General features: G+C 40.0%; 1 protein-coding gene across 1 annotated transcript in view; it reads left to right on the top strand.

Annotated features, from left to right (window-relative positions):
• The window catches only part of LOC121269216 (chloride channel protein 2-like), a 611,614-nt gene that overhangs the window by 271,602 nt on the left and 324,641 nt on the right, over positions 1-15,371 (top strand). Inside the window, exon 4 of the mRNA XM_041173762.1 lies at positions 9,266-9,394. Coding sequence (XP_041029696.1) covers positions 9,266-9,394 — 129 coding nt within the window. The remainder of the gene's footprint in view (positions 1-9,265; positions 9,395-15,371) is intronic.

The following is a 15,371-nucleotide window of genomic DNA, read 5'->3' as shown; positions in this document are numbered from 1 at the left end:
TCATCAGCTGTGTAGTATTGTTGTAACTCCCCCAATAAGAAAAAACGGTCATCAAATAATCTGTTTCTGAATACCCTCAGTCTACCGTAAGAAGCTTTGTTACCATTCTTGTCTTGACTCAGTTTTAATATTGATTGCCTGTCCCCAATGCAGCATGTTTTTACTTTTGTTCATATTAAAAGAGCTATGCTGTATGTCCACACTGGGCTTCACATTTTGTGTGTCCTGTTATTAGATTTTAGCTTGAAATATTTTGTCAAAGTACTCTCATTTATTGGACCTTAGTTTTCGGAACCAGTTTTGCAGACCAAATGATTATACAAACACTCCAGGCGATAGAAAAATTCTTGCAGCACAGAAAATCAAAGATGGTCTTAAAACTGATTCATTTCAAGAGCATCAATTGCACTTTATATTATCTCATTAGGAGATAGCAGTGTGTTTTTCTATGACTTATCAGTGTTGTTTTCCAGCTTTTGCGCTTGAACCTTCACGTCAGCAGCAATTATTGTTTAACTGTTAATGCATGTTAAACTTTGGGTGGCCTGTTTGTGCTTGGTCTTGTTCAGGGGCCTTGTGACAATTTCATGTTATAATTCTTCTTACTGTTGCTGTTTTTAATCTTCAGAATATATCAGTTTAACAGACCTTCATTTCTCATTTGATAATTGTTTATTAGAGACGTATCATTGTATGTGGCATCATTTATTAAAAAAGTTAATTTGAAAATTCAATCTATTTTATTCTGAGGGAGTAGTTGCTGTTATTTGTTGGACATGTGGTAAATATCATTATTTAAGATATATAAGTGATATATCAAATTTTATGAATATTATCAACTTTTCTATGCCTAGTACAAATCATAGAGCAAATTTCTTAGTGTATTTTGTTATAATAATAACATAATTCTTTTAACCTAAATGTTATTTTTATAACTTAGATAGAAAACAGAACCTCCAAAACTACTGCTTATGCAACCAGGCATTCCAAAGCCTCCTTTGTCTTTTATCTGGTCATAATAAGCCCTCTTCACCAGGCTTCCATAATGAACAGTAGACATAGTTAGGATGACTATTTTTTAGATTTGGATGTTGATAGATTTACAGTAACTGACCATAGCTGATACTGACTACTTTTAATAAATTATTTCAGCAATTATGGTGCATTTTGAATAGTATGTATTAGATAATTATTTAACACAAATAGGTGGTTCATCTACAGAAATGACATTTTTAATTTTAATTTGAAGAGTCTGTTATGCAAATAAAATAATAAAATGTATGTGGGTAAAGCTGAAACCAAATCTGACACAACCGAGTTAACTTTACCACAAAGTGTTGATGCCCTAACCTGCTGGTAACCTAATCTGATGATCTAAACAAGCTATTTGTGAGGAAAAATCAGTAACCAGAAAAACAAAGTTTTCATCCTTCGGATTGACACCAGTAGGCACTTGAACAAAGCGCTGGGGACAATATAGTAATCATAATATGTACCTTATTGACATTTAATGAAGTGTAGATATGAACAATCTTTCAAAATATAGTTGGTTGGACAATTAAATTTTATGTATGTGTTTCTGCAAGTTTTAATTGTGAGCCTAATCTTAATGGAGTGAAGAGTCAGATTACCTGAACTAATGTTGGTGTGAAGAATGCTATAAATATGAATGATTTATTGAGATTTGAAGTACAGAGAAGCAGAAGTATGCAATGCACAATGGTGTCTAATTCAATAGTTAAGTCAAAAGCTTAAGTTAGTATGAGCAAAAGAAATATAGCATGACAAATATGTGCAAGAATAGCTACGAGTTAAGAAACAGTGAGCCAGGATAAAAGAATATTCTAGACTAGAGCCCTTCATTCTGTGGCATTTTGTGTAAAGGGCAGGCTGTTACTGAAGCTTTTGTTACTCAAACATCTTTGGATTCTGACGAAGCATCCTAAAATCTGAAAGCTAACCTTACTATCATCTCTCTTCAGATGTTGTGTAGCCTGCTGAGTGTTCCCAACATTTTCTGTTTATGTTTCAGATTTCCAGCATCTGGAATATTCTTCTTTTCTTTAGCTGATTTACCTAGGACAGATCAGGAGACACACACACAACTTAGACAGAAATATAAATCCCCATCCATCATTGCTGTCAAACTTCAAATAGTTTATGTCTTTAAGAAAAACTTGTTTGATATATAATCTTTATAGCTTTGTCAAATCAGCTATATGAAGTTGATCAAGTTAATATACTTAGAGAATGAGTGAAAACAATTTTCTCATTGGATTTTGGAGGTACTGACTCTCAAAATGTATATTCCTTATAAATTAATGTTTAGTTCAGGTCATGAGATGAATAAGGAGGGGGATGGACATACACTCTGTTTTAGCTCATCTGTTTGGAAAAGATTACACAAAATCACAAGATAAAAACAACAGATCATAAAATGCCATATTGAGTCATGTGTTGTAACAAAATAAGCATGAGCTTTGTGATGCTGTGTAACCATTATTTAGATTATTTCTGTTTGACAGTGATGTACCGCAATAAAAACGTACATTTAATACAAGGCTGAAATCTTGTATTGCAGCCTGATATTTTCTTGGGCTAGAACCTACCCATATCTCTGCAGTTTTACTTAAGCTTGATTGATGGGTATTGGCTTCAAGTCAAAAGATTATTTGCTAATGAACCAAATTTGTATATACAAATTGTACCCAGTTGGTATAGCTGTTGTCTGCAATACTGTATGTCTTTCAAGTTTCATAAAGATATACTTTCAGGAGGGGCAGTATTTTTGATACAAAGTAGTCTTTGAGTTATTTAAAAACAGTGCATTTTTAAAACAGGTGATCACTTGTTGCATTATTTAAATACTGCAGGTTGTGAGTTCTTACTTCATACTCCAATTAAGTCTTTTTGTCTCTTTTTTTCTGTTAAGAAAATATGACAGCTGTTACAAGATCCAAAATTACCTAGGCCTCAGGACTTTCGCACATGCACGGGCCAGGAGTGGGCAGTGGTAGTTTTTCTGGCCAAGGGTGGACCCAGTGCACCTGCGCAAAAAGAAAAGAGTGCAAAAATGGGGTCATGTGGCTGGGAACAGAACACCATACTTAGAGAAGAGTCCCAGGTAGGATCAGGACAAGGGGACATTGAGAGGTCCCAGTTAAAAAGAGAGCTGAGCAGAGGAAGAGGCTCCGAGCAGAGGAAGAGGCTCCAAGCAGAAAAAGAGCTGCAGCTGGCAGTCTTTAAGCAGCAAGAGTTCAGGAGAAGCCATAGAGATCAAGGAAGGCAGCAGAATGTTGGTGTCTCTGTGCTGTGGGCTGTTGGGGTGAAGGTAACCCTTTTAGCAGTGGTATTCTGCTCAGCGTAACCAAAGAACTGAAGTTGTGCTTGTGAGTTGGAGCTGGAGTGCAGTCTCAGGAATCCAAGGGAATGACGTCTCGGGAGATGAGAATGAAACCCTGCAAGGTAGACGTTGGTGAGGCAATCTGAGTAAGAGCAACTTTTAGAGAGAATTCCAAGGCGAAATCTTCGAAGGTGAAGACTGGAATACCTCATGAGAGAGAGAGAGAGAGAGAGAGAGAGAGTCTCAATGAGGTTGGCTGACTCAGTGTTTACTGACATCTGGGTGGATTGTTGAGAAATCTGTGGAATCTGTCTTGTTAGCATCTGCCATTTATTGTGCAGTATAATATGTTCGACCACAGCTTGCCTGTTAATTCACATGTACCTCATATTAACCATGAATGATAAGGGTGTAAGATAGCTGTTGTAAATTGTTTTATCTTTCTGACCTTGTATAGTAAAGTTTATTTTTGTTTATTGAAAGGCCGTGGAATCTTGTGGCTTTCTTGAATATCAAACAAAAAGTTACTGGTCCCAAATTGGATTTTACCAACAATGTGGGGACCTGGTCAAGAATCATAACACAGTATTAAAAGTAATGTCGCCTTTACTCCTGGAGTTTTATTCTGTTGTACAAAGTAAACACAAAGTTCTAGGTACTTATTTACATGTTTCAGTTGAAGAATCACAGGGGAGAATTTTCTCCGCATCGGTGGGGGTGGGGGGGGGGGGGGGGGGGCGGCAGCAGGTGTGGGCGGGAGCGCAGCCAGTCGGCACCCCTGATTGGCTGGGTGCTGCCATTTTACATGTGTGGGGCCAATTAAGCCTAAGTCACATGCGCGCAAAAGAGCACAGAAATCTGAGATTGGTTTTAAGTTTAAACAGTTTAATAAAGTGTTGAGAAAATTTTTATGACATGTCCCCTCATGTGAAAGTATCACATGAGCTGGGGCATGTGCATTTATTTTAATAAAAATTTTTCTGACAATTTTAAATCATTCATCAAACCCCATCCCGCCTGTGGATGAGGCTCCAAGGAAAATGCGAAGGCCGCCGGGGTTCTCTGCCTGCCCGCCAACCTTAAGGTTGGACTGGCAGCTCAGCTGATTGCCTTAATTGCTTTTTAACAGGCCTTAATAGGCCTTTGACAGTTTGGTGAGCATGCAGCTGAGTTGGTTGCGTGCCCGGCGAACTGAAAGTTTAAATGATGCGCGGTGACGTTGGGACCCACGCCCGACATCACCCTGCGTCATTTTACGCCTTGGCAAGCAGGCCCTGCCTCCGCTCGCCGAGCCGAAGATTCTGCTCATAGAATCTTGCAGCACAGAAGGGGATCATTCAGCCCATTGAAAGAGCAAACCAGTTTAGTACCACACCCCCACTTTACTCCTATAACTCTCCAAGTTAGTTCACTTTGGATACATGTTCAACTGCCTTTTAAAAGTTCAAATGGAATCTCATTCCACTACCATTTCAGAAAGTCCAGAACTAAACAACCCTCTGTGTGAAATCATTCCTCTTCATTTCCTGTCCAGTTTCTTTGAAAATTATTTTAAATATATGACCTCTGGTTATCAACTGACTTGTCAGAGGAATCTTCTTGCTTGCTCTATCAAAAGCCCTCATTGTTTTGAACACCTCTATTTCCCTGCTTTAATGAGAGCAATCGTAACTTTAATTTCCGCACATTCTTGCTATCGCCTGGGTAAACCACCTCTGTGTCCTCTCAAAAGCCTTGACATCCTTCTAAACTGTGGTTCTCAAAATTGTACACAATACTCCAGCTGAGGCCTGATCCATGATTTATAAAAGTTAATCATGATTTGCTTTTATATTCAAAGCCCTTATTTTCAAAGCTACGTATCCCACAAGCTGCCTTAACCGCCTTCTCAATTGGCCATGGCACCATGAAGGATTTATGGATATGTAATCTCAGACATGTCTGTTTTTGCACCCCTACAAACAGTACCATTTAGATCTTACTGGCTCTCTCCATACTGGCTTCTTCCAAGATGCATCACTTTACATGTAATCTGCATTAAATTAGATCTGCCAAGTGCCTTCAATTTCATCAGTCTCTTTGTGTCCTGCTGAGGTCTACTATTATCCTGCTCACTATTTACTATTTTGCCAAGTTTTGTATCATACACAAACTTTGAAATTGTATTCCCTCTACCCACTTTGCTTTCATCACCAGTTCTACTCTGCTGGAAAGAACCTTAAGGTGAGAGGCATTTGTCATGAAAATTAAAATCTAGTATTTTAAGTTATGAACAAAGTACCTTCCCTGGCTATAATGCATTTATCAATGACTCATCCATTACAGCAGATTGGCCTCTATCAGTTTTTCAAGTTGACAGTAACATTTCAATCCACCTTTTCAGCATTTCACAGGAAAAATTAGCTCTATTCCCTCTGGAATTTGGAGGTCATCGCTCAAAGAAATCAATTGAAGGGCAAAGCTGGAGACTATTGAAACCAAACATAGCAAATGTTTATTTTCATTCGGTTAATGCTTCTGTTAAAACATCAGATAGAGGAATGTCACATGACAGCAGTTACCACCAGTGATTATTACCATTTCATCCTTCTAAGAAGGGTCATCATTGGCTTGAAACATTAACCCTTTCTCTCCACAGATGCTGCCTAACCTGCTGAGTATTTTCAGCATTTTCTGTTTTCATTTCATATTTCCAGTATTTTGCTTTTTTGGTTATCACCAGCCTGTTTTGAGGTTTTTAACAAAATGTTTGAAATGTACAGCAGGCTGATTAACATCAAAAAGAGGAAGGACAGATTAATCTTTTGATGTGACCATTTATCTGTGCTCAACTCTAAGCTCTTGTTTCAATAATTTCAGCTCACCATTGCCTTTACTGAAGCTACTCAAAATATATGGGAGCATAATTCGCTGTAGCAGGGCATCTACTGCCATTAGTTGGACTTGTCCTTGCACGTATAGGTTTTTAAATTCTTTTGTATGGTGTTGCTGAAACTGTGAGCTGACAACTGTGTGCAGTGAACGAAACGGGCATCTGGGGCTTGAGTGAACAAGAAAAGCAATTGAGTATCTACATAACAAATCAGATTGAAGGACTGTGAAACTGACAACACAAGGACTGAATGGTTGAATTCAATGTCAACTCAAGTACAGAAAGGGAAATAAAAAGAGAACCAAGGATTGGACTGAAAAAGAGAAAGCAATTCAGAAAAGAAAAGTAAAAATGAATTTTTAAAAACTTTTTTTTATGATTGCCACAACAACTGAAGGAATTTAACCCTATACTTGTAATAGTTAATTTTCAGTGCCAGAGAGGTGGTGTGATTAGTAGTTAACATTAGTAATTCATCCTGTTAAAAGAGAATTTACACTCTAATTGGCCAAAGTTAACTTTGTGTTGATTTTAGTTTATATCTATTGTGCAAATACAGCAATTTCATGCTGTTCTACGCATTGTAATGTTGAGACAGACGGTGAGATGCCGTTTTCATGAAGCTAAATGCAGTGGTGGAAACTTGAAAGACAACTTTTGGATTTTTGAGTTTAATGGAACATTTGCCCCAGTATGAAATTCCTGAACCATGTACATAGATAATGGTGAACATCATTCGCCTCATTGTTATTTTGGCAGCTAATTATGATGTTTATTTAAAAGTTAAATCAATATAACCTTCATCCAGGTAATCCTGCCTACCTCTAGCCTGATACTGGTGTGGGGTACTGATAGATGTGATAATGAGCCAGATGTGTGTTTTAAAAGGTTTCAATTCATAAATTAACAGGATGTCTGGGATTAAATTCCCAATAAAAAGATTCAGGCATGGTAAAATTATATTGATGTTCCTGCAATCACTTTTATTTTCAAAGTTAAAATATCTGTAACTTTCCATAATGAAGGAAGTTGGTCTTGAAAAGGTTGAATTGCAGTAGGCTTCAAAATGTTGGAAACTGTACCCAAAAAAGTATCAAAAATTACATTTTGTGGGAATGTGAGAAGTTTTTTTTCTTTATTCTTTCATGGGATGTAAGCGTGGCTGGCAAGGTCAGCATTAGTTGTCCATCCCTAATTGCCCTTGAATTGAGTGGTTTGCTGGGCCATCCCTGGGGGTACCATTGGCCAGAACCTGAACTGGACTAGCCACATAAATACTGTGGCTACAAGAGCAGGTCAGAGGTGAGGAATCCTGTAGCGAGTAACTCACTTCTTGACTCCCCAAAGCCTGTCCGCCATCTACAAAGCATAGATCAGGAGTGTGGTGGAATACTCGCCACTTGCCTGGGTGAGTGCAGTTCCAACAAAAATCAAGAAGCTTGACACCATCCAGGATAAAGCAATCTGCTTGATTGGCAGCCCATCCACAAACATTCACTCCTTCTACCACCAACACACAGTGACAGCAATGTGAACCATCTACAAGATGCACTGCAGAAACTCACCAAGGATCTTTATACAGCGCCTTCCAAACTCATGACCTCTACCGTCTGGACAGACAAGGGCAGCAGACACATGGGAACACCAGCGCCTGGAAGTTCCCCTTCATCCTGACTTGGAAATATATTGCTGTTCCATCACTGTTGCTGGGTCAAAACCCTGTAACCCCCCCCTAACAGCACTGTGGGTGTACCTACACCACATGGACTGCAGCGATTCAAGAAGGCAGCTCACCACTACCTTCTCGAGGGCAATTGGGGATGGGCAATAACTGCTGGCCTAGCCAGTGACACCCACATCCCATGAATGAATAAAAAAAATTCAGAGGGCAGTTAGGAGTCAACTTTGCTGAGAGCCTGGAGTCACATGTAGGCCAGATAGGGCAAGGATGGCAGATTTCCTTCACTAAAGGACATTAGTGAACCAGATATGTTTTATGACAATCGATGATAATTTCATGGTCACCACTGCTGAGATTGGCTTTCAATTCCAGATTTATTAATTGAATTTAAGTTCCACCAGCTGCCTTGGTTGGATTTGAACCCATGTCCCCAGAGCATTAGTCTGGGCCTCTGGATTACTAGTCCAGCAACATTACCACTAAACTACCATATCTCCCAAAACAAAAACAGAATTACCTGGAAAAACTCAGCAGGTCTGGCAGCATCGGCGGAGAAGAAAAGAGTTGACGTTTCGAGTCCTCATGACCCTTCGACACCAGCTGCCCAACATCTGGATGCACATGCCCCCAGACTGCACAGCAAATTCAAGATGAAGGTGGATCAACACCTGCAAAAAATTTGATAATGAAGTAACAGAGGAACTCTGGGTTGTTGTCTGTTCTCTACAAATTTAACTAGCCAGGTGGACTTTCTGGTCTTGTACATTTGCATGATATATAATTTGAAAATGAAGAAAGTGGAAAACAATGGAATGACCTTAAGTGTTGTAAGTACTGCAGATAAATAATATATGATCTATTATTCTAATTTTCAGGCTAAAATCAGTGAAAAAAAACTTCTAAAGTTGCATTACATGACAGTCATCTTTCCAAAGGCCTGATTTTAAACCTTAAATGGTCTGGTTCTCTTGTTGAAGAATCGGTGAGCCTGCTGCTCAGCCCACTGCCCCCATACTGACCTCCTTCCCCAGATTAAAATTAAGGTTTAAGATTTATTTAAAGCCATTAATCAATGTCATGATACCGTTCATGGAAATGTGAGCTTAAATTTGAATTGAGAATTAAATGATTGGTCAGCTAATACAATGAAAATGAGACTGCTTCTGTAAATATTTTTTGAAAGGTGACATTGAACAATTTCTTTGAACATGCCAAACAGGGTGGCAAAACAGCAATTTGCAATTTTTAATGAAATGTTCAAAATTTATTAATAGTGTATATCACAGTATATTTTAAAAAAGACCAACATGAACATTGAGGAGCTCCCCGGACTTCAGCTTAACGTTAATTATATTGCTTATTTCCACAGCTCAGAAATGGATGTACGGTGGCCTGGAGCACAATGTCTTTCTGCAGTACTTGGCCTGGGTCACTTACCCTGTTGTTCTTATAACCTTCTCAGCAGGATTTGTCCAGATCATTGCTCCACAGGCTGTAGGTATGTGCCACATTTCATAATATGGAAAATCTAAATGTCTTGATGCTTATGCGGCAATTATTAAAAGTAACACAACATTAACCAGTTCTATATTGTGACTTACTTGTAAATCATTTATATTACTGAAAAGAGAGACATGTTGCCAAAGCTTTTCATCTTGCACTCACTGGGACAAAAGCAAGAAAGCCAAACTTCAAACAATAATAACAATAGTAATAATAATTTATAATACAGGGACAGAATTTTTCAGTTATCGTGTAGGGGTGTGCCCAACATGTCGATGCATAAAATGACCTGTGATGACGTCGGGCATGTGTCCAGATGTCATTGTGCTGAGTTGCGATGTTTCGTTCCGCAGGCATGCGCCAGAGTTGGCTGCACGCCCGCCAATATGTAAATGGCCTATTAAGACCATTAAGGATCTAATTAAGGTTATTGTAATCACCGCCCATCCAACCTCAAGGTTGGTGGGCAGGCGAAAAGGCCAAGCGGCCTTCGTGTTTTTTAGGAAACTTCATCCACGAGCATGGTGAGGTTTCCTAAAGCTTTTATTAAATAAATTTTAAAAAATTTATTGAAATAAAAACATGTCCCATCTCATGTGACACTGTCATATGAGATGGGACATATTTAAATAAATTTAGAAACCTTTTAATAATTTCAGGAGCCGTTCAATCTCCGAGGCAGCTCCGTGCCTTAGGGTGATTGAAGTGCTCTTCCACGAGTATGTGCAAAAGAGCACTGGCCCCGACTCTCCCTCCTCCCCCTGCTCACACAGGTAGCACTGAGCGCTACCGGTCGCATCTTACACCGGGCGGGCCTTAATTGACCCGTCCTCGTAAAATGGCGGCACAGCTCTGCAGCCGGCCCCGCCCACTGCCTGAAAAATATAGGCCCAGAAGAAGAGGGAAGCTGATTGGTAGGCATGTCAAATCTGATTGGCTGAGGCATTGCCATGAAGAAAGCAAAGGGGAATTATAGGCTTCCCATGCTTCTGGGTAAATCAAAAACGGTGCAAGGTTGGAACATATTATTTTTGTTTGCAGAGAACATGTCCCTGTGTATGAATGTATGTCACTTTTAGCAAGCATAAATGAGCTTCATTACAAGCTCGACTGTTATCTTAAATTGGTTGTTTGTGTAGCTATTAGTGTACTCAGGATTGTTCAGCAAATGCTGCCCAGTTGCAGAATCACATCTAACAGTAGATGTTTTGTCCAATTTAAGATGTTAATTGAGGGATTAATATAGGCAAGGATACCAGGTATAACTCCCCTGCTCGTCTTTGAAATAGTGCCATGAGATTTTTTACATCCACCCAAGCAGATAAATGGAGTTATGCTCATTTTTTTGCATTGATATTGGCCCAGTGTTTGCTGCAGTAATAATGGTGAGATTGTTGGTGCTTGCTGTTATTACAGGATAAAGCTGACAGCAACTAATGGCGTCCACACATGTGCAGTTAAATGTAGACCTCCAGGAGTTGCTGTCAGAGGCACACTGCTCCACCATAGACTTCATTGATGCGCTCTTTGCAAATGGAACTTGCACAGAGATCACAGTATGACACAAATTTAGGCTAAATTAGTTATTATTCTCACACTAAAGACAAATTAAAACATGAGAACTTCTTCACTCAGGAGTAACTGAGTTTTTGACTGTGCGATAAGTGATAAGTACTGCTGAATAACCTCTTTGACCTTGAAAAGTTAATTTTAGAAATGCAGGATCTCATTCCCTCAGAAGAAAGTTAATTTTGCATTTTAAAAAAATATTTTTTGGGCTTTTGTTTTTCTTTTATGTCTCTGCCTTAATCCCATGTCAGCATTCAAATCTCTATATGGCTTCATATTCCCTGATTGAAATATAATTTATATTTCCTAATTTTTACCTTTTTTTATTCATTCCTGGAATGTGGGCTTCGCTGGCTGGGCCAGCACTCATTGCGCATCCCTAGTTGCCCTTGAGAAGATGGTGGTGAACTGTTGCAGTCCATGTGGTGTAGGTACAGTGCTGTTAGTAAGGGAGTTCCAGGATTTTGACCCAGCGATAGTGAAGGAGTGGCGATATATTTCCAAGTCAGGATGGTGAGTGACTTGGAGGGGATGTTCCCATCTGTCTGCTGCCCTTGTCCTTCTAGGTGCTAGTGGTCATGGGTTTGGAAGGTGATGTCTAAGGAGCCTTGGTGAATTCCTGCAGTGCATCTTGTAGATGGTACAAACTGCTGCTACTGTGCGTCAGTGGTGGAGGGAGTGAATGTTTCTGGATATGGTGTCAATCAAGCGGACTGCTTTGTCCTGATGGTGTCCAGCTTCTTCAGTGTTTTAGGAGCTGTACTCATCCAGGCAAGTGTGGAGCATTCCATCACACTCCTGACTTGTGCTAGTAGATGGTGGACAGGCTTTGGGGAGTCAGGAGACGAGTTATTCATCGCACGATTCCTAGCCTCTGACCTACTCTTGTAGCCACAGTATTTATATGGCTAGTCCAGTTCAGTTTCTGGTCAATGGTAACCCCCAGGATGTTGACAGTGGGGGATTCAGTGATGGTAATGCTATAAAACATCAAGGGGCAATGGTTGGATTCTCTACGGTTGGAGATGGTCATTGCCTGACACTTGTGTAGCACAAATGTTATTTGCCACTTGTCAGCCCAAGCCTGGATATTGTCCAGGTCTTGCTGCATTTGGACATGGACTGCTTCAGGATTTGAGGAGCAGCAAATGGTGCTGAACATTGTGCAATCATCAGCCACTTCCGACCTTATGATAGAAGGAAGGTCATTGATAAAGCAGCTGAAGGTGGCTGGGCCTAGGACACTACCCTGAGGAACTCCTGCAGTGACGTCCTGGAGCTGAGATGACTGACCTCCAACAACCACAACCATTTTCCTTTGTGCTAGGTATGACTCCAACCAGAGAGCTTTCCCCCTGATTCCCATTGACTCCAGTTTTGCCAGGGCTCCTTGATGCTACACTCGGTCAAATGCAGCCTTGATTTCATTGGCAGTCACTCTCACCTCACCTCGGGAATTCAACTTTTTTGTCCATGTTTGAACCAAGGCTGTAATGAGGTCAGGAGCTAAGTGGCCCTGGCGGAGCCCAAACTGGACATCAGTGAGCAGGTTATTTCTAAGCAAGTACTGCTTGATATCATTGTTGATGACCCATTCCATTACTTTACTGATGATTGAGAGTAGGCTGATGGGGCAGTAATTGGCCGGGTTGGATATGTCCTGCTTTTTGTGTACAGGGCATACCTGGGCAATTTTCCACATAGCCGGGTAGATACCAGTGTTGTAGCTGTACTGGAACAGCTTGGCTAGGGGCAGAGCAAGTTCTGGAGCATAAGTCTTCAAAACTTGGGCTCCAGAACTTGCCGCGCCCCTAGCCAAGCTGTTCCAGTACAGCTTTGAGTTTGAGTCTCATTAAGAGATTTTCATTGTGATTGGTTGATGCGCTTCCTTGCTTAGAGATACCACAGTTCCAATGTAGAGGGCGCCACATTGAATCAGATATGCAAATAGTAGAAATTTCCACTGACAAGCCCACAGAAAAATTCTGGGCAACTATTCACAAGGTGAACAGCAAGTGCCATTCCTTTGGTGCATACAGCAAAATCTGAGCCAATATAACCGGTTTCATGAATGTAATTATGAAAGCATAAACATGGCCTTTTTCTGTGCTGTGGACCTCTATGACAGCTCTCCTTTGTTTCAAGGGGTCTGTGATCTCTGAACAATCATCCATTATAAATATCACCCCAAACATCTTGATGCTGGCACAATGCTGAAGTTGATTCAATTACAGTGTTATGGTCCATAGCTAGACTGGGAACTGCTACTGTTCTTCCCCCTCTGCACCCAAAAAAATGTTTTACATCCTGCCTTAATGGAAATCAATACATAAAGCAGAATATATAATCTTGCCAACTCCAAAAAAAAGGCTTTGGAGATCATAGGAGTAATTTGATTTTCAGATCTTAACCCTGAAGGCCAAAAGTTGTTTGTTTAACTTGCATAAAACTCAATAATATGCCCTATCACTGTCCTGTCTCACCAATTCAGTCATTTTTTTTAGGAAATGATAAGTTAGTTAATGTTGGCTGACAGGTTTCAGTGCCATGGTTTGTGAGAACTTTACAAATAACCAACATGGGGACTTGGATATTCCCAGTGCCTGCTGGCAATCTAAGAGTGAAGCTTTTCAGGCACATGTAATAACATTCTGATATAAACTTAAGTTGGCTTTCGTACACTGACATGTTTGAGTGCACTTACAAGCATAGGCTGTGTGAAACTTGAGTATTGGTGTAACAATTGTATTAATCAACACACATTGACATGGATTGATGAGAAGTGGGTTTGCATCATGATTTGTTGATCTCAGCTGACAAATTAGAGGAGACCCTGTAAAAAAAGAGGTGCCCTTTCCATAGGAAAGGAGGGAAAACTGAGAGAGAACTAACTCTTCTACATATTTTAGTATTGCTTCACAGAACGCACTTTACATGGCCCAGCAGTGGAATGATTAACTATTTTCATGAAGGAAATGATGAATGCAAATAGCAGAGTAATTTATCTTTTACCTTGTATGTTTTCGCTGGGCCACCAGTAATCCTGTTAAAACTGTTCAGTTTCACTGGGCAGAAAATCAGAATTGCACCAGTGCTCTAAATACTTAATAGGTTTCTGCCTGTTTTGGAGGGGTATTTTGGTCACCTAAATCAAGGTCCATTCAAAAATTGCATCAGGAAGGCTGAGGCAGCAAGTTGGTGGTAAACTATTAAAAGCAAATCTGTCTTGCTACTGCCCCATTGAGGCTGAAAGAGGGAGACATGTGGGATCAAAGCTGCAGCCTATGTTTTTCTCTGTATAGCTGTTAGAAAGATAACGGTGGGGGGTGGGTGGGTGGTGGGGCGGAGTGCTTTCTCTGCTAATAGATCAAATTGAAGTGGTTCAAGTATTTCAAAAATTACACAAGTCCAAAGGAATAACATGTGACCTTCCACCTTAGATTGTTTAATTACAAATTCAGCTCCACATTCCACTCAATTCCAGCTCTGAATCAGGCAGAGATTGTAATATGTCCTGGAGGGTGGGGAAGAGGCAAATCAGACAGGAATGTCATGTTTGGGCAGTGCCATATGTTCCTAACAGGCAGCCCAATGCCATTTGCTGAAGCCTGGAAATGGGCAGCTTACCTTCTCAGGGGCAGAGAGTTGCACACTCATGGCTGGTTCTGAAAATTGCATGTTGACGTAGCACTAAATGGTACTTGTGCTAAACTAATTTCCGTCATCTGAAGTCAAATCGCTGCATAACTAGGAAAAGTTGATTGCTTTTCAAAATGTGATTCATGCATAATCACGCACAGGCACTCGTCTGATATCGATGTTTCTTAGAACATTGTCAAAAATTAAAGAACTAGGTTTATGCTGTGGATCAGAATGTTTGGATCCAAACTTCGACATTATTTTAATCATGTGAATCACTGAAAGACAACCATCCTGACTGAGTTATTGCTTCCTGTCTGTCCAGCATACCCTGCATTACCACCATATTCCTCTTTTCCCACTTGTTCTATCAGCAGAATTTCACAGGCCTTCTACCATACTTTGTCCCATAAAGTCCATACATCACAAACACACCACATACCTAAAGGTCTGATTAACTTTGAAATAAAACATTACTTTAAAAGAGAAGATGGTGAACTGTAGTAATAGGAGTGGACTTCATTCAACAAATCTCCTACTTTATTTTGGCTAAATAACTTATCCAATAACAAATCCACTACTTCTTTAAGAACACTGCCATTCAAGCAGCACTCAAAATCATTACATTTCAACATATAAGATTGGTGTTGATTTTTTTTCTGTGCCAAGGTTATTAATTGTTCTGTCCTTAGATACATATGCAACCCACCTACCGCACCCATTCTTTGAGGGTCACCTTCCTCCAGGCTTCCACCATTCATGAT

Source organism: Carcharodon carcharias, chromosome 2, assembly GCF_017639515.1.
Source record: "Carcharodon carcharias isolate sCarCar2 chromosome 2, sCarCar2.pri, whole genome shotgun sequence".
Classification (NCBI taxonomy): Eukaryota; Metazoa; Chordata; class Chondrichthyes; order Lamniformes; family Lamnidae; genus Carcharodon; species Carcharodon carcharias.
The sequence above is the reverse complement of the archived record's forward strand: the minus strand, read 5'-3'. Positions and strand labels throughout refer to the sequence as shown.